Raw genomic sequence first — 23,109 nt, 5'->3', positions numbered from 1 at the left:
TAACCATATAACGAGTAACAGTTATATCACAACGATTATAACTTAACAAGACTGTTTTGAACATTTAAAGTTTGTGCTTACTCCTTCCCTCCTTCCCTCCCTCCCACGGTGATTCGTCCTCTCTTCATATTCACTCAAGTGCATTGCAAATTCACCGCACCCCTTCTTTGGTGATGTAAATGAGCAAGGTGGAGGGAGGGTGGTAAGGAACTCTTTTGTGAAGTTTTTCAGTCACTGAGTATCTGTGCACAGTGCAACAGTTGGAGTTTTGAATCAGTGGAACTTTGTGATATTTCTACAGCTAGATTTAGCTGGGCTATCAGGATGATTTTCAATTTTGTGTCAATCTTTGATGATCACATTTTATTTTCTATTTTAACATTTTGTTAGGGATGCTTGATTGACATTTTCAGGGTGAAGGATTAATTGGAAGACCACAGCTAAGTCGGCAGGTTTGACTTCAAAAACTGTTTTCACACTTCTTATTTTTCAGTTATATGGTAAATATGTACAACACAATGGAGCATCAACTCAAATCCTCTGTTCCTCTGCATCAGCCTGGAGCAGGGATGTCATCTGCAAATGGAGGAGTGCACGGGGGCAGTCACCCAGGTTCTAAATCAACTGCATGCCAACCCAGTACTGATCCCATGGACAAAGTCAAACGACCAATGAATGCTTTCATGGTCTGGTCTCGTGGTCAGCGACGGAAAATGTCTCAGGAGAATCCAAAAATGCACAATTCAGAGATAAGCAAACATCTTGGTGTCGAGTGGAAGCAGCTGACCGATGCTGAAAAAAGGCCCTTCATAGACGAGTCCAAGAAGCTGCGGGCCTTGCACATGAAGGATTATCCAGACTACAAGTACAAACCCCGTCGTAAGGCCAAGCCAGTGCTAAAGAAGGACAATCTTGCAGCAAATTATCCAATGTCAGCAGGTCTATTGACCTTGAATGCAGTTCAAGGACCAGGAGGAAACCCTAGAATGGAAAGCTATGGCTGGGGCCCCACGGGGGGTTACACGGGTATGCAGAGTGAGGCCCTCAGCTACAGTCAACAGCTTCACCGATACGACCTGCAAGCAATGCAATATCCTTCAAGTATAGCCACAGCTCAGGCGTACAACACATACAGGTGGGTCATTATATTTTCTCTTGAGTAGCCCAGGCTGCTGAATCAAGTGAAGATTTGATACATTTCAAAATACAAATGTATTTTTAATTAATGTAGAGGTGGGTTAAAACTTCCACATCTATATGTGAGATGTGGATCAGGCCACTGAACAAAAACATGGACCGTTTGTTTTACTCGGTGCTAGTGTAGTGCAACTATAGACCCCATGTGAGTTTTGACACTAATAAACATACATTTATGTTCCCCATTCTCACCAAACACCCTCTCAGTGAACAAAACTCCTATCACCAGCGCACCTTATCTGCCTGTATTATTTTCTCTCCTTTCCATGTCTGTCAGTTACACATTTCTTGTGTCATGTTTTGCCACAATCATTAACTATAATGACAAGTGACTTTCCTCTCTTCCTCCTCCAGTCCTTTATCCTACAGCAGCAGTCCACAGCAGCCAAGCCCAGTGATGTCAATGATGAAGCCTGAGACCATGTCCCACTCCCCCACTGGCATCCACACCCTCCAACGTGGGGCCCAGGGGGATCTGCGGGACATGATCAACATGTATATCCCAGAGGACTCCGCAGACTCCAATGTCCAAAGAGGGTACTCTAACATTCAACAACAATACCTCGGAACTCACCTCACCCACATTTAAGAAATCTGACACTGTCACCAATCCAAACTGGAAGCATGGAAGCAAGAATATATATAAGAATATTGGCTCACAATTATTTTTATTTGATCTGCTGGGAATTACTGGGGGCTGTCTGATGATGTCAGGAAGTGGAGGGACTAAAGAGAGGAGCCAGGTTTTGACTGTTTTAACTTTGAAGAAATGTAATCTGTGATGCTCTGCTTAGTTCTTCTGGGATCCTCTCTGGTACAGCACAAATCAAGGCAACATAAAAAAAAATCTGTAATGTTATGAACACTCATTGTGAATCACTGGTTAGTTTGGTTTCAGTTTATATTTAAGAGTTTGAGGACAACTTTGATTCTATAGTTAGGATTCATGGCATTGTCCTATTCTGCAGAAATGTACTACAGGTACAAACTTCTTCTACTGCAGAAACTCTCTGAAATGTCTGAACATTAATTATTTTGTCGTTATCGGCCCACTTAGACAAGAGGCCTACTTTTTTCTGAGCAAAAACAAGATTTGTCTGTAGACATAGGCTTATCTGTTAATCTGATGTTTCACAACTGTTTTGGAAAAAAAAATGAACCAATGTTCCTTGATTTAGGTATGATAGTAAAACATAGCGTATTGAATAGTTTTTTATGCCCTTATACGTGCTGTTTTAGGTAACTTGACAACATTGATGTAAAACAAGTAATAAAGAATGTTACTATTTTCCATTTTCTACTGTCATGTTTTGTACACATTGAATTTACAATCATACATTAGCACATATGCGCATCACAATAGAAAGTGAGTAGAACTAGGGAGAGAGAAACTATTGTGTTGTTAAAACATTGTGAATATCTCAGTTTCCTCTCCCTTTTCCTGCTCTTTTTCACTATGTTTAGCCCTAGGCTCTGTAATACAGTGCCCTCCATAAGTATTGGAAAGAGGAAGCATTATTATATATATAGCATATTTTAGCTCTAAATTCCAACAGTTTGGATTTAAAATCAAACAATTACTATGGGGTCAAAGTAGATATTCTCAGCTTTAATTCAATGGGGTTATTCTTCAGATTGGGTTCACCATTTTTAAACATACTCCCCCTATTTCAGGGCTCCAAAAGTATTGGAAAAATATTGTTTGGTCAACAATCCTTTGCATGCAATAACTGCCTGAAGTCTCCAACCCACTGATCCCACCAGACGGTGGGTATATCCTCTGGCTCTGACAGGCCTGTACTGCAGCCATCTTCAGTTGTTGTTTGTTTTAAGGTATTTTTACCTAAAATCTTATCATCAGGAAATGAAATGCACGTTCACTTAGATTTAAATCTGAAGATTGACTTGGCCAGTCAATAACGTTCTACCCTGACAGACTCCCTAGTTGATATGGCCATATGGGGTCATTGTCTTACTCCATGATGAAGTACCATCCAATTAATTTGGAGGCATTTGCTTGTACTCGAGCAGAAAATATGTTTCTGTACTTTACAAAATATATTCTGCAGCAACATCATCAATTAAGACAAGTTAGCCAATTCTAGTGGCAGCTATACATGCCAAGAATAGCAGCCAACCAGCCTGCCACACTGTTTCATAGATAAGTATGTAGTTAATCTTAGGCAGATGCTCTTTTCTGCAAACGTTCCTCTTGCAATCACTTTGGTACATGATAATGTTCATCTTATCTATCCACAAGACGGCTTTCCAGACCTTGAATGAAGTTGAGAATCTTTACTTTAACCTCAATTAAAACAATTGTTTAATTTAAAATCCAAACTGTTGGACTATAGAGCAACAGAAGACTAAATGCTTCCTCTTTCCAATACTTATGGAGGTCAGTGACTATCCAGATCGTAATTACCTATTTCAGAGATCCATTGTAATGTTTTTGAGCATGCAGTGGCACTCAACGTTCCTTACGCCTGGATTTGTCATTTTCTCTCTGGGATGGATATCCCATCGATTCCCATGGGGCAGAACATGTCAGCATTTCAGTCAGTGCCTCATACTCCTCCACCCACAGTCCAGTCGCTTTCACTGCTCTTCTGCTATTCTCATGGAAATTGGCTACTTGGCCCAGAGAAAGTCAGATGCAAGAGACTTTGGAAGCATGTGTGCATACCGTGGCCCCTTTAATACATGGTCCATTTAATGGAAATGTTTGGAAAATTTGTTATGAATGCATCCAGCTCTAAGGGACCATGGTTTGTTGTCACAGTGGTATAACAAGAGTGTTAGCTAAAAAATGATGATTAGGTAAAATAGTATGAGGCAGTGAGTACACCTCTCCTTTTGTTTGGAATGGGTCATATTTACTGGTTGACAGCATAGTGTTTCTCTTATCAATTGACAGTCTGCCACAGGTTAACACCAAGGACACTCACCTTACTAAACTAAGTATTAGTTTAAAGCATAATTTAAAGCAGCATTTCAATCAATTCGAAAAAAACAAACAACAAAGCTTCCTTTAAGCATCCTTGGGTTTTTTGAAAGGCGCTATAGAAATTAAAATTATTATTATTATTATTATTAAATGGTTAGGACTTTTTATTGGTGCTACACACAATAAATAATAGAGTTAATGAATACCTTGCAACACCGCCACTTCCACGTGCATTGAGTGGATAACAGTCTTGTCCTGAGAAATGTTATGGTGGCAGCAGGTGAGTGAATGATATGAGTGGGCGGCTTGCCGTAGAATGGCTGCCACGCTTCGCTGCCGTGGCACAAGAGGGGGCTGGATGTGCAGCATATTTAAGCACAGCTGTGAACAGTCTTGAAAAATCAGCGCAGTGTTCTGTCACGGGTGAAAAGTTGGCTGCCGTTTGTGTGTGATTGTGTGTATGGCCAGGGGACGTGTGATCATAGAGATAGGGGACTATGTTGTGACTGGTTCCCTTTAGAACTTTGAATATTATATGAAAAGGCAAGGCATCCCCCATAGAATATGGGCTAGTGTGCAGGTGAATATGGTGTGGTTGTTGGGCAACACATTTCAGTAAACACATACTACTCAGGAAATAAAGTCAACTTGCAGGGAAGACCTCCCAAGATCACCAGTCCACCCCCACACTCCTCCATCCTTACAAACACATAACGTCATTGTGGTTTCAACTGCACGATGCCTCCGATTCTTGGTGCCTCAATCTTTCATGCTGAAAATGGCTGCATGTAAACTGTGAACTGCAAGGGGGCAATGATGCTGCAAGATTATTGATTGTACAGCTTTAAACACAAAATATACATTTAATATTTAATATTATATATTAGATGCCTTTTTTAAATAACCCAATTGCCACATATTCATGTCAATAATGCAATAATTACAAGTCAAACTAAAAACACATCACATCAAACTTTTTGTTTTATTTTTTAATTGTATTTAATTACATTGGTTTTTCAAGTTAATTGAGAAGATAATGGGTGTGCCACAGTAAATGTAAGAGGGAGGGAAAACATTTAACAGGGGATGAACTAATTCACAGTGGATTCCCTCTAGGCATTAACATTGTTCTCTGTCTCTCTCTAGAGGAATACATGAGAATCACATTTTAAGATTTACTTTAACCTATAATATAGAATAGATAACCTATAATCTTATGGACCAATTGTTGCAATGACAGCATCATTCTATACCAGTCCCATGCACACATATTTTGATGTAACAACTAACAATGGAATGAGGAAAACAAAATATGTTCACTTTTTCAATGTTTACTTTCAAAGAGGGTCATTGAGTTAAGTTGTTCCTGTGGTTGACCACTACTTGTTCTTCTCTTTCACACTGGCTCTTCTGTTCCTGTAGAATATGACCTGGACCAGTAGGAGGCAGCTGAGACAGGCAGCCATTACACGAGTCAGAGTAGTGAGAGAGCTTCCAGTCTCCTAAAAATGTGGATAGGGGAGGGGAGGAATGCAGAACCAAGGGTTAAGGGAGTAACATTCAGGAGAGATTTAGTCAAGTACCGAAAAGAAGGGAGCGAGATCTGAGTAGGGTATGATGGTACGGATTGGTGAAAAGGGCCTCATGTCGTCAATTCTCAAGTCAAGAAAGTGTTTTCCTTTTTTTTTTGCATATTACGAAAGTAAAGTGTTGAAGAGCCCACTCGATATAACAAACAAGTTATGTGTGTAGTTGTGTGTTTTTAGCATGTTGACATTCTATCAGCATGCTGTGATGTGCTAAAATTGCAGTTAGATGTTCATAGCGATGTTCCTTTTTAGCCGCTAGCTATTAGTAGCTGTTTTGCATGTGTTTTGATTCAGAGCGATATTCTCCGGTATTTGGTTTGAGGTACACCAACATTCAAATAAGCATATCTTCTTCAACTAACAGATTTCAATGTACGGTATGACATCGTTTGAAAGCATCTGCACTTTCATAATCTGGAAAAAATGAAAAATGACCTACTTTTTAATCAGATCCTGTCACATATACATCAGAATCAGAATTATTTTTATTGCCAAGTATATTCGCACATTCAGGAAATTGACTTGGTGTGGTTGGTGCATAGGACATAAAGATACAAACAACAATATAATAAAATACAACAAAGTAGTAAACAACAATATATAAGCAAAAATAGTTTAAAAAGACAATGACAGAAATGGGCAGTAGAACAATAATACATACGTATCCTCTCACAGCCACACTGCTTTCATAGGTGTGTGTGAGTGTGTGTAAGAGAGAGAGAGTGAATACCCTCTGGTCACATACCTGTAAAGAGGAGAAGATGAGTGCCAGGGAGCCAGCCAACGTCAGGAACATAGATAGACCTGATAGCTGGCCTGTGTGGCCATTCCAGTAATTGGTCCCTGCCTGGAAAACCTGGAGACAAATCCAAGCAATCAGCATCCTATCTACACAAAGTCATTGTATGCAACAGTAATTATGTCCCAACATATGCAGTTATTTTTCTTGTTGTTTTGTCACTAATGAAAAATATCTAATGGGTTGCTTACACACAAATCAAATTGTTGTACCAGTTTCCACTGCTGAATATTTAGTTTAATGACAGGCCAGCTCCGGTTATACATTGTGCCACTGCTAACTGCTCAGTGCTCACTCTACCTCCACAACCCTTCATGTACACCATACCCTGCTTGTGACTATAGCCAATATGCTGGATGCTTGAATCACAGAGATGATTGACTGAGGTTGACGTGTCAGGAGAAACATCAGACCCCCGTAGGTCAAGAGAAACAACACCCCTGCAAGAAACAAGGATAGTGAGACACACAACCATGGTAGAGAAGAACAGTAATCAATATTCCTGTAATATGTTCAATTAAATAATAACTCCCATGTCAGTCAGAACATTGCTTAACTGCCTAATTTGCACCTTTAATGGGATGGTGAATTAACAAACTGTAGCTAATCCATTGCTTGTAGAGAAAACACGTCATATCATCCCCAGAGGTATGAGAGCATTGGTATAGATTTGAACATGCACATTACAAGGACATAAAGGGAGAGGTCGACCTTTGATGGTTTCACCACGGTAGTGTAGGATGAGCCAGCCAATAGACACAGTCTGGATCAACATGAAAAGTGTCTCGCCCCAGGCACTGTCCAACAGTTTGGATGCACACATGCATAAACACACAAACAAACACATACAAACATGATACAGTATGCAGGACAAACTGAAATGCATTTTTTTCGACCCCATGACATAAGCTGCACCTAAAGAAAAGTTTGCCTTTGATACATTTAAAAAAGGTGAAATGTTTCTGCATAATTTGATGTCATTATTCTTGAAAAGCCTCCTCCTTTAAGTATTCATAAACGTTGTCCCATAAGCTGGTTTGTGCTCCTGTACCTGAGTGGGAAGTTGTGAACGACACAATACACAACAGGACCTGAGTTGGCATAGAGCTGCAGCAGGACGGAGTACAAGTTCAGTCCCTCTGCACTCCTCGCTCTCATCACCTTCCACAGCTGAGGCAACTGAGCTGCATGGAAGGGGAGAAGAGAGGAGGATGAGAGTGTGAAAAACAGACATACGTTTATATTTGGACATTGCTGCTATCATGTTATACTTTGGGTGTATTTGGCACTGGGGTTGGGATGGGAAAGGAGGGGTAGGTGAAATAGGTTCTAAAACACATTCATGCTACTGTACTCTTATCATTACTCTACCAAAAACTCAATAATAGAAAGAAAGAAAGAATGAATGAATGAAAGAAAGAAAACAGAACAGTTACCTGAGTATTATGATGAGAAGGAAGAGTTGAAGTAAGGAAGTCAGAGAAAGGAACAAGTAGGCTACAAGTCAGAGGAGAGCTCTCTCACCCATCACTGTCCCAAGGAGGATCCACACACCGACCGTTTTGCTCAGTACAATCTTCAGGCATGGTACTAGTCACAGAGAGTTAATCGTCAGACAATATTATCATTCATAACAATGGGGGAAATAGACTGTTTAACAAACCCGAGTGGATAGATGATAAAGACAGTGAAGGCCTTCAAATCCTAACACTGGGAGAAGCCCAACACCAGGCTAAACACGGTGAAACTGCTCAAATATTAGACTGTCGTGGTGTGCAGAATACCAATATGACGAAGTTTGCACAGCTGGATAGATTTGGATGTAAATTGTAGCAAGCGAAACATTGCGATTAAGATAAGATTGTATGACAATGTAGACATTGTATGATAGATAAGATTTTGGTATGTTAATACATTTTGGAGAAAGAGTGTACTTTGCCAACAATCGGGCCTTACCATATAGAATGTTTAAGTCCACAAAAAACGTGTTATAACATTTTTCTGGCATTAAGTATGTAAGTAGAAACTCTTTCATGGGGGACGACGACGACGCATCCATCTCCGACGTGGTTATCGTTCACCCGCGCCACAGTGAATCATGTGTGATATGGAATATGGAGGAATGTCACCACACAGACTTTATGGAAGTAGCTGCAACAGTTCCTCAACTCGTTATGCTGCCGTGACCGTGTCTGTTTTTAACAAAACGGGGACGTGCCTTTTGCACGAAAGCTAATCGATGGGCTGGGCTGGGCATACTACACACGCCGTCCACACTACACCTACATCCTGAATACAGTTCGTGACGTTAGAATTATAAGGTTCTATCTCAATTTTTGTCAAAATTGAGTTTTTTACATAATCCGATCCATTAGGTGTTTATTAATGCCTGTGTGGTGTTATTTTTTTTGTTGTAAATGTTGACATTTTTGAGTTAGTAATTCATAAAATACAAAGGTTCCTCCTCAGAAAACATAATGGAATGTGAAGACTTTGACGCTCAATATCTCTGAACTGCCCTAAACGGAGATAGAACCTTATCATTCTAAACTCACGAGTTGTCAATTCTGTTTTTAGTCAAATTCACACAGTCCTGTTACGAACAAGAGCGACAACTGAACTCATATAGCCTACGTCCTAAACATTTGGGAGTAACTAACTACTACTCCAGTTACTATGCAAACGAGCAAAGACATGCATGTGTGTAAACCAATCAACTAAATGGTAGTAGCTGCTAAATATGCGCAGAATTCTGTGTTCGCTCAAAACACACACCGTCGTCTGTCCCCCTCCCAAATGCCAAAGGCGGCTACAATTTAAAAGTAGCCCACAACCTGCCACACGCGACCACATTTTCACCCGCGACGTGGTTTTCTAAGTAGCCCAATTTGCTTGTAAAACTGCGGACATACACACCCACACACCAACATTAAAACAGGCAATCTGGAGCAAGTCCTCTTTATTGTACATGTAGGCAACGTTCGCTCCCCTCTGATATGCGTGTCAGGGACGTGCCGTCCATATAAGCAGAGTAAGCAGTGCTTACCCAACGAAAAAATAAAAAAGGACCGTGAAAATATTAAAATAAAAGTGCATGTAACCGTTTGTTTGTTTTCATTAAAAGAGTCGTATTTTCGGTTCCAGGGCAGCAGGAGTAATTCATTTTGACGTTGCATTTTTAGCGCCACCTGCAGGAGTAAGCACCTCCTACTCTGCATTGCGTTACATTATAAGCACTTCTCTCTCTGCTTTCCCTCGCGTACATTCGAATGCGTGAAAATGTCTTTTTAATTTTTTTCCGATGCCTCAGCCCGCTGTTTAATGTGGCCAGGGTAAGCATGCTTATAGCCAATCAGTAGGTCTTTAATTCCGATAAGAGCTACTGATTGGCTCTTATCACTTTCAAGTTCACTTAACATTTCACCTTACTTTCTCTCGCCCGGCAGAATAGCTTATGCCAGCTAGCTCAAACGATCTAAATAATAATAATCAATAAGGATAACTTGCTTGATTTTGTGAATATGAACAATATGAACAATGATATAGTCGAAACTGGCAACTGTTTTTTTTGTTTTGTTTTGTTTTGTTTTGTGTCTGTGTTGTGCATGTGTGCGTTTGCGATGTTGAAACTGGACTTGTAGATTTCAGCAGGCTGGCTACTTGAAAAGATATTGAAAAAAAAAAAAGATTGAACCCTGATATAGTCGAAACTGGCAACTGTTTTTTTTGTTTTTGGTAATCTCATCACAAAGTGACACTACAGTTTATTAGCGGATTCTAGGGCATCAAAATTGCATTTCCTTGAAACTGCGTTCACTGATAGCGTGTATGTGTAATTATGTGTATTTCTATATCTTATGCTTACCCAATCTAAAAGCTCACGGCACGTGCCTGGTGTATGTACAGATTAGAATAAGAATGACATAGTATACTACACAGAGAGAGAGAGAGCGCATAAGTATGTTAACATGAAAAGTATAGCCATACACAATTATTCACATTCAAATTCAACTGAACAGTTTCCCTGATTGTTCATGTTTTTTGTATTGTGATGGTCACCTTGGAATCAAGTAGAGTTGTTCGTTAATTTCTCTACCCTGTCATGTTTTTCTAGCAGTGAGTGCTTTAACTATGCAAGACAAGCCCCATTAGGGTTAGGGATTTCCTTTGCTTGTTTAGTGTAGGCTACCATAGATATTTATGCTGGCTAGTATCAGATCCAGATACACACACATGAACACGATAGAGGTAGCTTAAATTCACCATTCAATTGTGTTAGCATCCCAGCCAACCCACCCATAGTCTGTTCGAACTGATGCCACTTCTGGAGCCTCAAGGCCAATACTCAGAGGCTAACCAACAGCTACTTCCTCCAGGCGATCCCGGCCAGGCCTAAACATGCCTACTGTAGACAATTGACTATTATCCCAAAGCACACCCCATGTATAAAGACTGATAGGTTTGGTCTCAACATTGGTACGAACACAACATCGCAATGATGTAATATATGACTTCAAGATAACTACTCAAATATTGGTAGGGAAATGTCCATACCATCCATATGCAAACCTACTCCCTTGGACAAACCTTAAGCACACAGAGAGTCACTTTACTACCTCTTAAACCCACTGCCACCAAGTGCAATATGACATTCTAACTTGTACTATTTTATTTTATTTTACTATTTGTACTGTCAATTGTATCCTGTCATATTGTCTCCCACAACTTGTCACTTGTCCAATTGTCTCACTTATATCTTGTACTATTGTCACTAGGGGTGGGCATCGACGATCGATAATTGATCGTCGATGCCCACCCCTAATTGTCACTTATCTTGACTTATCTTTCCTATTGCCTTATTGTCTTGTGCTGCAACGTCAGGAACCGAGGCCTAAGCATTTTACTCTCTTACACTTGTGTAATGTGATGTAACAAGAAAACTTGAAACTTGAAACAATTGGCAGGCTGTACAATACTGTGGAGAGCGTGCATTAAGAAGAGAGTCAGTAGACAGAGATCAGGTCGAGGGAGCTGAACCAGCTGGACCCCGCGATGTCGAGGGCGTCGTTGATCCGGGGGAGCGGGTATGAGTCTTTTTTGGTGACGTCGTTCAGGCACCGATAGTCTACGCAGTCTACTGCCCGCAGCCTTAATCCGTAGCGACTTCTTCCCTCACATGTCCGCCCTCTCTCCCCACACCGTCGTCAGTTGTGTGCTGGTTGGCAACCACGCCGCCGAGGGAGGGCCGGTGGTGCCTGGGAGGACACCCGGCCGCACCAGGAAAATGGTGGCCCCTGTGTCGACTAGGGCCCGGCAGTGTTGCCCGTCGAGCTGGCAGCTCAAGTACAGTCCTTTGGCGTGACCTAGGCTCACCGGCCCTGGGGAGGGGTTGGAGACAGGAATGGTGGTTCCCTCATTAGACCATTCCGTTGTCGTTTCCCGCCGTCTGAGGGGCTCTGGCACACACCGGTAACAGTGGTCAGTGGGCCAGGGTGCACGTCGTCCGGATGATGGAGGCCATCTCGGAGTCCGCGCCTGGCAGACCTCCTCTGCCTTATCCTCATCATAATCAGTCCATCTGATGTGTGGTCAGAGCGTGGGGGCCCTCCACTGGGTAGGCTGCATGGAGAGCAACCCTTTGGCCTGCTCAGCTTCGCCGAGAGCCTCGCTGAGGGATTGCTGCTGAGGGATTGGCGCTGAGGGATTGGCTCTGGCATGAGCCCTCGCAGGAAGGCGTGTAGGGCCAGCTCCTCTTGGGCGGTGGCGTGGAACTGTGGGTAGCCATGTCTGGCATCCAGCCGCATGTCTGCGGCGAAGGTGCCCAGGTTCTCTCCTTCTTGGCAGTGGCAGCTGCCCGAATCGCCTTTCCAACACTGTGGTCAGGGCTTGGAGATCTTGCTGCTCTGCTGGAGCTAGGTTGACGAGCACCTGTAGCGCCTTTCCCTCCAACGCCATGACCAGGTGGGTGGCAGCTTCTTTGTTGCTCCAGCCACTGTGCCATGCTGCTAGTTGGATTTGGGAGAGGTATGGCTCCAGCTGTGTCGTCCTGTTGTACTTGGGTAGCTTGGCTGGTGTTCTAGTTGCAGCTGCGGGGCGTGCCTGATTGGGTGTGGGAACCAATGGTGGCGGTTTGTCGACAGTCTTTTGTGCTGGCTCCGTATTTCGCCATGTTGAGTCTTCTAATCGGCATGGTTGTTTAATAGCTAGCTCCATTTCCACAATGGCTTGCTTTATCGCTTGGATTTCTCTCTCCATCTTCTTGGTCTTCGTGGCTTCAATCCCACTCCTAACACCAATGTGACGATCGTGCATTAAGAAGAGAGTCAGCAGACAGAGATCTAAGGTCTCGGAGGTGAGGCTGACCTTGTCTCTTTGGCGATTTTGACTGTAAAAATTATTGGAATCATACAGAAATTACATTTATAACACAGAATGGACCATTTTTTGGGCCATCCAGTGGACCATTTTTTTTTTTTTTTTTTTTTTTTTTACTTTTCATAACAGCTATTTTCATTGGAGTATGATAGGTGAGGCTCTGCCTCCCCTGCCTCCCCTGATCGCACATCCCAGCAAGAGACTGTGGTATGACTACCAGTTGATGGTGACATTTCAAAGACTAGAATTGGATTCATCATTTAGTGTGGGGACTCTCTTCCTGCCCATTTGCCACTGTCCAGAACAGAAAGACTCTCCGATAATCAGAGAGCCTTTTTCCGATAGTGTTTCCTTTGTTTTCGAAGCAAGAAATATGCGTCTCAAGCAGATGGTTAAAAAGGAATTTAAAAAGTTATATCAAATCAAACTTTAGTTACATAGCACATCACAGGTGCAACACAATGGGCTTTACAGGAAAATACACAAAAAAAGGGAGAGAATAAAAAGCTAAAAACAAGGAGGATAACAAAAGTATTACCAATGTTCAGACTAGTAACTCACCTGAGAGGCTATCATTAAAACATATCAGAAAATAGGCCCAAGTCTAATGTACACTGTGTACTGTACAAGTTTATTGTCAGCCAACTGTGTAAATGAAACCAATTTGGTCACCACAAGTACAAATGTTAAAAACTTAAATGAAAAGTGACTATAGCCTACTGAATTTAAAAAGGCTTACTTAAAAATGATGTCTTTCATTAATGTTTCACTATTAGTGATTTTCATTTCCCCCTGGCATTGTAGTCTGATTAATGTTTCACTATTATTGATTTTCATTTCCCCCTGTCAGTGTAGTCATTTATTAATGTTTTACAGTGTATTGTATCTCCTATATTTACAGGTTAAAGTCCAAAGGTTCTCTACACACAGTCGACACTTTCGACACTTTCGACACTTGTTTGGAGTAGGAAATAACATCCAGCACAAAAACAGAAATCCCATTGAAAGGTAAACAATCATTGGGTTATTTTCCCCTGGTATTCCTCTTATGATATATGTTTAAGTGAGTGTTTAAGTGAGGATAAACACTGGGTTCACTTCCAATCCTCTGGGTTCACTTCCACTTTCTGTGGGGGGGCTGTGGCGCAGGAGGTAGAGCCGCCGTCTAATGATCGCAAGGTTGGCAGATCGGTGGTTCGAGCCCCGGTTGGCCACATATCGAAGTGTCCTTGGGCAAGACACTGAACCCCAAATTGCTCCCAGTGAGCGGGGCCAGCGCCTTGCCGCCATTGGTGTGTGAATGTGTGTGTGAATGGGTGAATGAGAGGCCGTTGTAAAGCGCTTTGGATAAAGGCACTATATAAGTGCAGTCCATCTATATGAATGGTAGCCATGGCAACATCAGGTGAAAGGTATCAACAAACACAAAAATCACACATTAAAGTCTGTCGCCTAGGTGAAAAACAGGTGCCCAAATAATGACTTTCCTGTGACTCATCATATTGCGCCCTCCCACTCAAAAACACTCCTCCCACCTAGTATATAACAGCTCCTCAGCTTACACATAGGTATAGAGAAAAAAGTTGTATGAATGATTTGCTCTTGGATCGCTATCTAATTTTGTCATACTTTGCGGAAGTCAAAGCTCTCACCAGGTGTACCCATTGGCTCCATAGATCTTAGACGAGTGTAATAGTGTGACAGCATGTGTACAGGCAAATGTTCCCGCTGTATTGGGGTGGTGCTGTACCCTTTGGCTGCCATCTCCATCATCTGTAACATCATACTGTTCTTCCCAGACTGGGACACCAAGTATGCCGAGGATGGGCGCATTACAGAGGAGGTGAAGTACATGGGTGGAGTCATTGGAGGAGGGATCATGGTGAGGTTTCTCTTAATTTATTGAATATGTGACATCTTAACTTAGGGGCAAACCTTTATACAAGATACATTTCACATGTATTTCAAAAAGCTTTCTTCAGTTGTTGTTTCTATTGGGAGTTGTGCACGCAGGTGAAAATTCACATTCATTTCAATAGAAGTGACACAAATGTATTTAACACAAGTGTATTTAATGATACTAAAGCCTTCTGTTTACATAAGTGCTTGTTAACTAGGTCTCAAAGTCTAATCAAAGTCTAATCATTTGATCATCTAATAAAAGCTTGGCACTCCCTTGATCAATGTTCAAGTTCAGATATGCTGTGCTTTCATCAAACATTTTTCCTGATATACAATTTATTTAGGTTGATAAGACAAATTAAACATGTCTGAGTTTTGCTGTTGAATGTCATTGGAAGTGGGTGGTCGTTGTTTTTAACTTCTCTACAAAGATGTTCCAGTACAATAATGTTTCATTTTTGGTATATTTAGAATACTTATAGTTAATACTTTTGGGGGTTATCCTACGTGCTGTTTTTTGTGTGTGTTGATATTGCTTAGTTAAATATGAGACATTTTATGGTACATTTGCAAATATACTTTGCATGCCAGTGGTTGTAGCTTTACACCCACTGAACCCCCCCCCCCTCTCTCATCAACAGGTGTTGATCCCTGCATTTCACATCCATGTAACTGGGACGCAGGGCTGCTGTGCCAATCGCTGTGGGGTGAGTCCTCCTTCCAGAAAGGAAAAGAGGAACACTGAAGAGATTACATGGGGCTATGATAGGAAGATATGCAAACATTAATCAGTGTTTCTGTTGTACCGCCTGAATAACTTAATCACAGTTACATTACAGTAACTGTTGAGTACTGCAACACAATACCATGCACTTTATAAAAACAAAAAGACCATAACAAACAGCAGGTGCATCGAAATCTGAAAAGAGGGAATCTAATCTAAAATGGGGGGATGGAGAAGTTGACATACAAGGCGACAACGAATCTGTTGAAAATGTGTTAATTACTTTAATTGTACCTACAGTTTATTGTATGCACTAAGAGGAGTCTAGATTTTCACAATATAAAACAAATTCATGCCTGCCTTTGTGACCTCACACAAGTGTCTCAGGCAAGGTCACACATCATGTGAACATAATTATACTGTATATTAGCCTGTAACACCATCATAAACGTATTTCTTCAGATGTTCCTATCTATTCTGTTTGCTGCAATCGGGGTTGCTGGTGCCCTCTACAGTTTTGTTGTGGCAATGCTTGGTCTGATCAACGGGCCCTACTGCCAAGGGCTAATACTTTGGACAACACCCTTCAAGGACAGGTAAGAGATACGTGTAGCTACTGAACAATCATCTCTAGGTTGTGCCCTCTTCAAACACACACAGCACCACACCACTGTATCAAAGAGGTTCTATAACTGTGCCCCCCCCATTCTCTGTGCATTAGTGAGGAGAGTTACCTTTCACACCGTGATTGGTGGAACCTTTGCAGAGCACCCAAAAATGTGGTGGAGTTCAATGTTGGTCTGTTCGCCACCCTTCTGGTGGCTAGCAGTCTGCAGCTGGTGCTGTGTGCCATTCAGATGATCAACGGCCTGTTTGGGTGCCTGTGTGGAACCTGTAACAGAAAAGAGGTACATGGTACATTACTACATTACTCGTCAATACTTGTGTGTATGCAATTGTATGCAATTATACAGTCAATATAGGTACAGTTATGTAGAGGAGTTGCATGTTCTTTACGAGAAGCATCTTATAATCATTGACTGTGAGGACAACATCCTTGTAACACTGGTCTTTGTTGATGTTATCCCCTGCAGCTTCTGTAAGTTCTGGTGCAACAGATGCTCCTTGTCCACACTCCATCCAACATCAGTGATGACCTAATTGACTGACTGGCGCTCCCCAGAGGATCAAGCAATATTTGTGTTGAAGAAAGTAATATGTTTTGTTTGCATGACATGCCTCTGTCTATTGTGTACATTTCGGTAGTTGTGTTGTTGCTAATTGTTCACCTTTAATTTGAGCTCAAATTGAAAGTCTATCTTTCGTGTATACATAAAATGTATGTGAAAAAACATGGACTTAATTTCTTTCCTAATTTTCCCTCATATTTAAATATACACTGAAACGTACTTGTTGTTGTCTACCTCAAATATGCATATATACAATATCAATCAAGATATTCTTAACAAATTTAGCAAAATAAGCTTGAGCATGTGGAGGTCTGCTCCTATTTATCCAATGAGGTCATCTTTGACTATTTAGGTGACCACTTTTGGCTCGAGCAAATCATCCATAATGTAACTTTATAGTTGACCCACTGATCGATAACATTCCGACAACAACGGTTTGCCTACATTGCAAAAAAATATTTAGGCGAAAATTAAAATAAAACCTTTTACTTCAGTGTGTTCAAACTTGTATTTCTCAATGCCAGTGCCACTTCTTACTGTTGGGGAAGAAGAGACCAACCCTATGCATTTACTCCAAATGGTTCAAGAACAGCTTTCAATTTACTTTAGTTATGCATTGGATAGGAATATAGGCTAATTATACAGGAATGGTAAGCAAAAGTATAAAAACTACTGCTGTGGTCATCATTATCCTCTTGCAATAGGATGCGAAAAACGGTGCTAGTACCTCAAAAGTAATTGGAATAAAAAAATAAGTAAAAAAAAACTATTGACCATACCAAAAGAGTTGAAAATAAATGTTCAGTTCTGGCTTTATGAATGAATGAATGAATGAATGAATGAATGGTCTTTATTGTCATTTGATATAGTACAGGTACCAAACAACGACATTTGGGAGGGGGGGGCTCCCCTGGTGCTAGGAAAGAAAAAAAAACTAAAAAACAAGAAGGGAAAGGAGCTGGTTTACATAAATAAAGACTATGTACACTAGTATCCACTATACTATACTATACAAATAAAACACTGTGCTGTACTCTATGCTATGCTATACCTATTCTAACATTTCCTATTCTCTGAACCTTATGTACCCGAGGGTTGTCATATTGCACATAGTGTTATTGCACATTCATTTAAAGTGTCGCAGTTTGCAGGCTTGAAATGTACACATTTGTGCCTCAGCACTACACCTGATTTCAATCCAGCAGCTGCCATCAATCCGTCCAGACTGTCCAGGGCCCAGAACCTAGGTCTTTGCTGTGTTCAGATTCAAACTTTACTGATATGTCAGATTCAAATACACAGAATACAAAACGTTGTAACCAGGAGACTGAGACTTATCAAATCAGTAAGAAGGAGCGATTGTCCGGCCAACAAAAATGTGGTTCTCAGTACAATGGCTCAACTGGGGCAGTCCCAGCTGACCACATTTATAGGTTTACAACATCAGTGGGCGGTTTGTCCTGGGGTTGGCCATAGTAGGTTCAACAGTTAGTCATAGTAGACATACGTAACTGTCCCAGAGTGAGAAGGAACAGTGCAGTGCTTCTTCTCCTCCGAAGTCTTCTGCTTAAAACCTTTGTTTATCACATGACACTTATCACATAAGTATCCTGCTCTGCATTCTTGTCATTCACACAGTTTTCAGTATTCACACAGTTTTCAGTAAACATTGTCACGTTGTTATTGTATTAAAGACATTTTTTCCAACACTCATCATATTGCGCCCACACAAAAACACTCCTCCCACCTAGTATATATAACAGCTCCTCAGCTTACACATACTGTAGGTATAGAGAAAAAAGCGGTATAAATTATTTGCTCTGGGATCGCTATCTAATTTTGTCATACTTTGCGGATGTCAAAGCTCTCACCAGGTGTACCCATTGGCTCCATAGATCTTAGACGAGTGTAATAGTGTGACAGCATGTGTACAGGCAAATGTTCCCGCTGCATTGGGGTGGTGCTGTACCCTTTGGCTGCCATCTCCATCATCTGTAACATCATACTGTTCTTCCCAGACTGGGACACCAAGTATGCCGAGGATGGGCGCATTACGGAGGAGGTGAAGTACATGGGTGGAGTCATTGGAGGGGGGATCATGGTGAGGTTTCTCTTAATTTATTAAATATGTGACATCTTAACTTAGGGGCAAACCTTTATACAAGATACATTTCACATGTATTTCAAAAAGCTTTCTTCAGTTGTTGTTTCTGTTGGGAGTTGTGCACGCAGGTGAAAATTCACATTCATTTCAATAGAAGTGACACAAATGTATTTAACACAAGTGTATTTAATGATACTAATGCCTTCTATTGAAAAGTGCTTGTTAACTAGGTCTCAAAGTCTAATCAAAGTCTAACCATTTGACCATCTAATCAAAGCTTGGCACTCCCTTGATCAATGAGATACCCTTTGGCAAAAACAACTCTGCACAACCCTTATCAAGTTCAGATATGCTGTGCTTTCATCAAACATTTTTCCTGATATACAATTTATTTAGGTTGATAAGACAAAAATGTCTGAGTTCTGCTGTTGAATGTCATTGGAAGTGGGTGGTCGTTGTTTTTAACTTTTCTACAAAGATGTTCCAGTACAATAATGTTTCATTTTTGGAATATTTAGAATACTTATAGTTAATACTTTTGGGGGTTTATATCAGTTATCCTACTTAATGTTAAAACCTCATGGCAGGAATATGAGCATTAGGACCTGGAACAGTTCACGTCGTCGGTTCTGAACCACATAGTGAACTGCACCAACTCAGTCACCGTGGACAAACGGGTCCGGGTCTACCCCAACACGAAGCCATGGATGACTGGGAAGGTCTAAAAACTGATCAATGAGAGGGACAACGCCTTCGCAGGGAAGGGCACACTGCTGTACAGCACCACCAGGGCTAACCTAAAGCGCGGCATCCGGGAGGCCAAGGCAGACCACAGAGAGAAGATTGAGGAATGTTTCCTGAGCAACGACTCCAGGTGGGTGTGGCAGGGGGTTCAGCACATGACAAACTTCAGAGCCAACAGGCTCACAGCCGCAGAGGACGACCCCCTGCTGGCGGAAAAGCTGAACTCCTTCTACGCCCGGTTCGACGAGGGGCGAACGGAGGTAACCACAACACAAACACCACTCTCTCCAGCTCTCAGCAGCCTCACCCTCACAGAGCATGAAGTGAGACGCGTGCTGAAGGCGGTGGACCCCAGGAAAGCCTCAGGGCCGGATGGCGTCCTGGGACGGGTGCTGAGGGACTGCGCCGACCAGCTGGCCGGGGTTTTCACCAACATCTTCAACCAGTCCCTATCCCAGGCCACCATCCCACCCTGCCTGAAAACCTCAACTATCATCCCAGTCCCGAAGAAAAGCACGGTGAGCTGCCTAAACGACTACCGCCCGGTGGCACTCACACCAATCATCATGAAGTGCTTCGAGAAACTAGTCCGGGCCCACATAGTCACACGCCTCCCGCCCAACCTGGATCCATACCAGTTCGCCTACAGAGCCCACAGGTCCACAGAGGACGCCATCGCGACGACTCTCCACTCCACTCTATCCCACCTGGAGAGGGGAAACAGCTACGCGAGACTGCTCTTTGTGGACTTCAGCTCTGCCTTCAACACCATCCTTCCAGACAGGCTAGTGACCAAACTACTAGACCTGGGACTATCACACTCTATATGTGCATGGATCAAGGACTTCCTGTCCGACCGCCCCCAGAGGGTGCGGGTGGGCTCCCACACCTCCACAGCCCTCAGACTCAGCACTGGGTCCCCCCAGGGCTGCGTGCTAAGCCCCATCCTCTACAACCTCTACACCTACGACTTCACCCCCGTCCACCCCAGCAACTCCATCGTAAAGTTTGCAGACGACACCACCGTGGTGGGCTGCATCTCGGGGGGGGACGAGGCGGCGTACAGGGATGAGGTAGAGCAGCTGAGCAAGCTGTGCAAGGTTAACAACCTGCTGCTGAACCAGTCAAAGACCCAGGAAGTCATCGTGGACTTCAGGAGGAAAAAATCTGAGGTCCAGCCCCTGCTCATCGACGGAGAGAGCGTGGAGAGAGTCTCAACCCTCCGATTCCTGGGGGTGCACATACAGGATGACCTGTCCTGGAAGAACAACACAGCAGCCATCATCAAGAAGGCACAACAGCGGCTCTTCTTCCTGAGAGTCCTCAGGAAGGACCACAACAAGCAGGAGATACTGGTGGCCTTCTACCGCTGCGCAGTGGAGAGCATCCTCACCTACTGCATCTGCAACTGGTTCTCCAGCTGCACAGCCGCAGAGAGAAATGCGCTACAGAGAGTCGTGAGAACAGCCCAGAAGATCACCGGCGCCCCCCTCCCCTCTCTGGAAGAGCTGTACAACACACGCTGCCTCAGGAAGGCCTCCAAGATCTCCAGAGACCCATCCCACCCTGGGTACGAACACTTTGCCCGGCTGCCCTCGAACAGGCGGTACAGGACCATGGCCGCAAGGACAAACAGACTGAAGCTCAGCTTCTACCCCAGGGCCATCCAGGCCCTGAACACAGCAAAGACCTAGGTTCTGGGCCCTGGACAGTCTGGACGGATTGATGGCAGCTGCTGGATTGAAAAAAATCAGGTGTAGTGCTGAGGCACAAATGTGTACATTTCAAGCCTGCAAACTGCGACACTTTAAATGAATGTTCAATAACACTATGTGCAATATGACAACCCTAGGGTACATAAGGTTGCAGAGAAATAGGAAATGTTAGAATAGGTATAGCATAGCATAGAGTACAGCACAGTGTTGTATATGTACAGTATAGTATAGTGGATAGTGTACATAGCCTTTATTTATGTAAACCAGCTCCTTTCCCTTCTTGTTTTTTTCGTTTTTTTTTCTTTCCTAGCACCAGGGGAGCCACCCCTCCCAAATTTCGTTGTTTGGTACCTGTACTATAGCAATGACAATAAAGACCATTCATTCATAATGGAAAGTGCTGTTTTTTGTGTGTGTTGATATTGCTTAGTTAAATACGAGACATTTTATGGTACATTTGCAAATATACGTTGCATGCCAGTGGTTGTAGCTTTACACCCACTGAACCCCCCCCCCCTCTCTCATCAACAGGTGTTGATCCCTGCATTTCACATCCATGTAACTGGGAAGCAGGGCTGCTGTGCCAATCGCTGTGGGGTGAGTCCTCCTTCCAGAAAGGAAAAGAGGAACACTGAAGAGATTACATGGGGCTATGATAGGAAGATATGCAAACATTAATCAGTGTTTCTGTTGTACCGCCTGAATAACTTAATCACAGTTACATTACAGTAACTGTTGAGTACTGCAACACAATACCATGCACTTTATAAAAACAAAAAGACCATAACAAACAGCAGGTGCATCGAAATCTGAAAAGAGGGAATCTAATCTAAAATGGGGGGATGGAGAAGTTGACATACAAGGCGACAACGAATCTGTTGAAAATGTGTTAATTACTTTAATTGTAGGCCTGCCTTTGTCTGCCACAAGTGTCTCAGGCAAGGTCACACATCATGTGAACATAATTATACTGAGCCACTCGCCGCATTAGCCTGTAACACCATCATAAACGTATTTCTTCAGATGTTCCTATCTATTCTGTTTGCTGCAATCGGGGTTGCTGGTGCCCTCTACAGTTTTGTTGTGGCAAGGCTTGGTCTGATCAACGGGCCCTACTGCCAAGGGCTAATACTTTGGACAACACCCTTCAAGGACCGGTAAGAGATACGTGTAGCTACTGAACAATCATCTCTAGGGCGTGCCCTCATCAAACACACACAGCACCACACCACTGTATCAAAGAGGTTCTATAACTGTGCCCCCCCCCCCCCCCATTCTCTGTGTATTAGTGAGGACAGTTACCTTTCACACCGTGATTGGTGGAACCTTTGCAGAGCACCCAAAAATGTGGTGGAGTTCAATGTTGGTCTGTTCGCCACCCTTCTGGTGGCTAGCAGTCTGCAGCTGGTGCTGTGTGCCATTCAGATGATCAACGGCCTGTTTGGGTGCCTGTGTGGAACCTGTAACAGAAAAGAGGTACATGGTACATTACTACATTACTCGTCAATACTTGTGTGTATGCAATTGTATGCAATTATACAGTCAATATAGTTACAGTTATGTAGAGGAGTTGCATGTTCTTTACGAGAAGCATCTTATAATCATTGACTGTGAGGACAACATCCTTGTAACACTGGTCTTTGTTGATTTTATCCCCTGCAGTTTCTGTAAGTTCTGGTGCAACAGATGCTCCTTGTCCACACTCCATCCAACATCAGTGATGACCTAATTGACTGACTGGCGCTCCCCAGAGGATCAAGCAATATTTGTGTTGAAGAAAGTAATATGTTTTGTTTGCATGACATGCCTCTGTCTATTGTGTA

The 23,109-nt window shown here is 42.6% G+C and overlaps 4 protein-coding genes across 4 annotated transcripts; 3 read left to right on the top strand and 1 right to left on the bottom strand.

Annotated features, from left to right (window-relative positions):
* Positions 1-497: 497 nt before the first annotated feature.
* Positions 498-1,786, top strand: LOC308154966 (transcription factor Sox-19a-like; the record flags this gene model as incomplete). Its single annotated transcript, XM_080528189.1, has 2 exons — positions 498-1,135; positions 1,552-1,786. 2 exons carry the CDS (start codon positions 498-500, stop codon positions 1,784-1,786), a joined length of 873 nt encoding a protein of 290 aa, XP_080384315.1.
* A 3,350-nt stretch (positions 1,787-5,136) lies between these two features.
* Positions 5,137-8,737, bottom strand: LOC308156988 (mannose-P-dolichol utilization defect 1 protein-like). Its single transcript, XM_080530456.1, has 7 exons — positions 8,489-8,737; positions 8,057-8,122; positions 7,584-7,716; positions 7,244-7,329; positions 6,860-6,972; positions 6,479-6,589; positions 5,137-5,646 (listed from the first exon to the last, which is right to left on the bottom strand). Exons 1-7 carry the CDS (start codon positions 8,589-8,591, stop codon positions 5,524-5,526), a joined length of 735 nt encoding a protein of 244 aa, XP_080386582.1. The 5' UTR covers positions 8,592-8,737; the 3' UTR covers positions 5,137-5,523.
* A 5,758-nt stretch (positions 8,738-14,495) lies between these two features.
* On the top strand, positions 14,496-17,119 carry LOC308154952 (transmembrane 4 L6 family member 5-like). The gene is made up of 5 exons (XM_080528175.1): positions 14,496-14,789; positions 15,451-15,516; positions 15,996-16,129; positions 16,255-16,441; positions 16,628-17,119. The coding sequence occupies exons 1-5, from the start codon at positions 14,613-14,615 to the stop codon at positions 16,634-16,636; spliced, it is 573 nt and encodes a 190-aa protein (XP_080384301.1). The 5' UTR covers positions 14,496-14,612; the 3' UTR covers positions 16,637-17,119.
* Positions 17,120-18,544: 1,425 nt separating this feature from the next.
* On the top strand, positions 18,545-22,892 carry LOC308156617 (transmembrane 4 L6 family member 5-like). Its single transcript, XM_080529996.1, has 4 exons — positions 18,545-18,824; positions 21,818-21,883; positions 22,310-22,443; positions 22,576-22,892. The coding sequence occupies exons 1-4, from the start codon at positions 18,648-18,650 to the stop codon at positions 22,835-22,837; spliced, it is 639 nt and encodes a 212-aa protein (XP_080386122.1). The 5' UTR covers positions 18,545-18,647; the 3' UTR covers positions 22,838-22,892.
* Positions 22,893-23,109: the final 217 nt, after the last annotated feature.

Source organism: Nansenia antarctica (genome assembly GCF_963989245.1).
Source record: "Nansenia antarctica genome assembly, chromosome: 4".
Taxonomy (NCBI): domain Eukaryota; kingdom Metazoa; phylum Chordata; class Actinopteri; order Argentiniformes; family Microstomatidae; genus Nansenia; species Nansenia antarctica.
The sequence above is the reverse complement of the archived record's forward strand: the minus strand, read 5'-3'. Positions and strand labels throughout refer to the sequence as shown.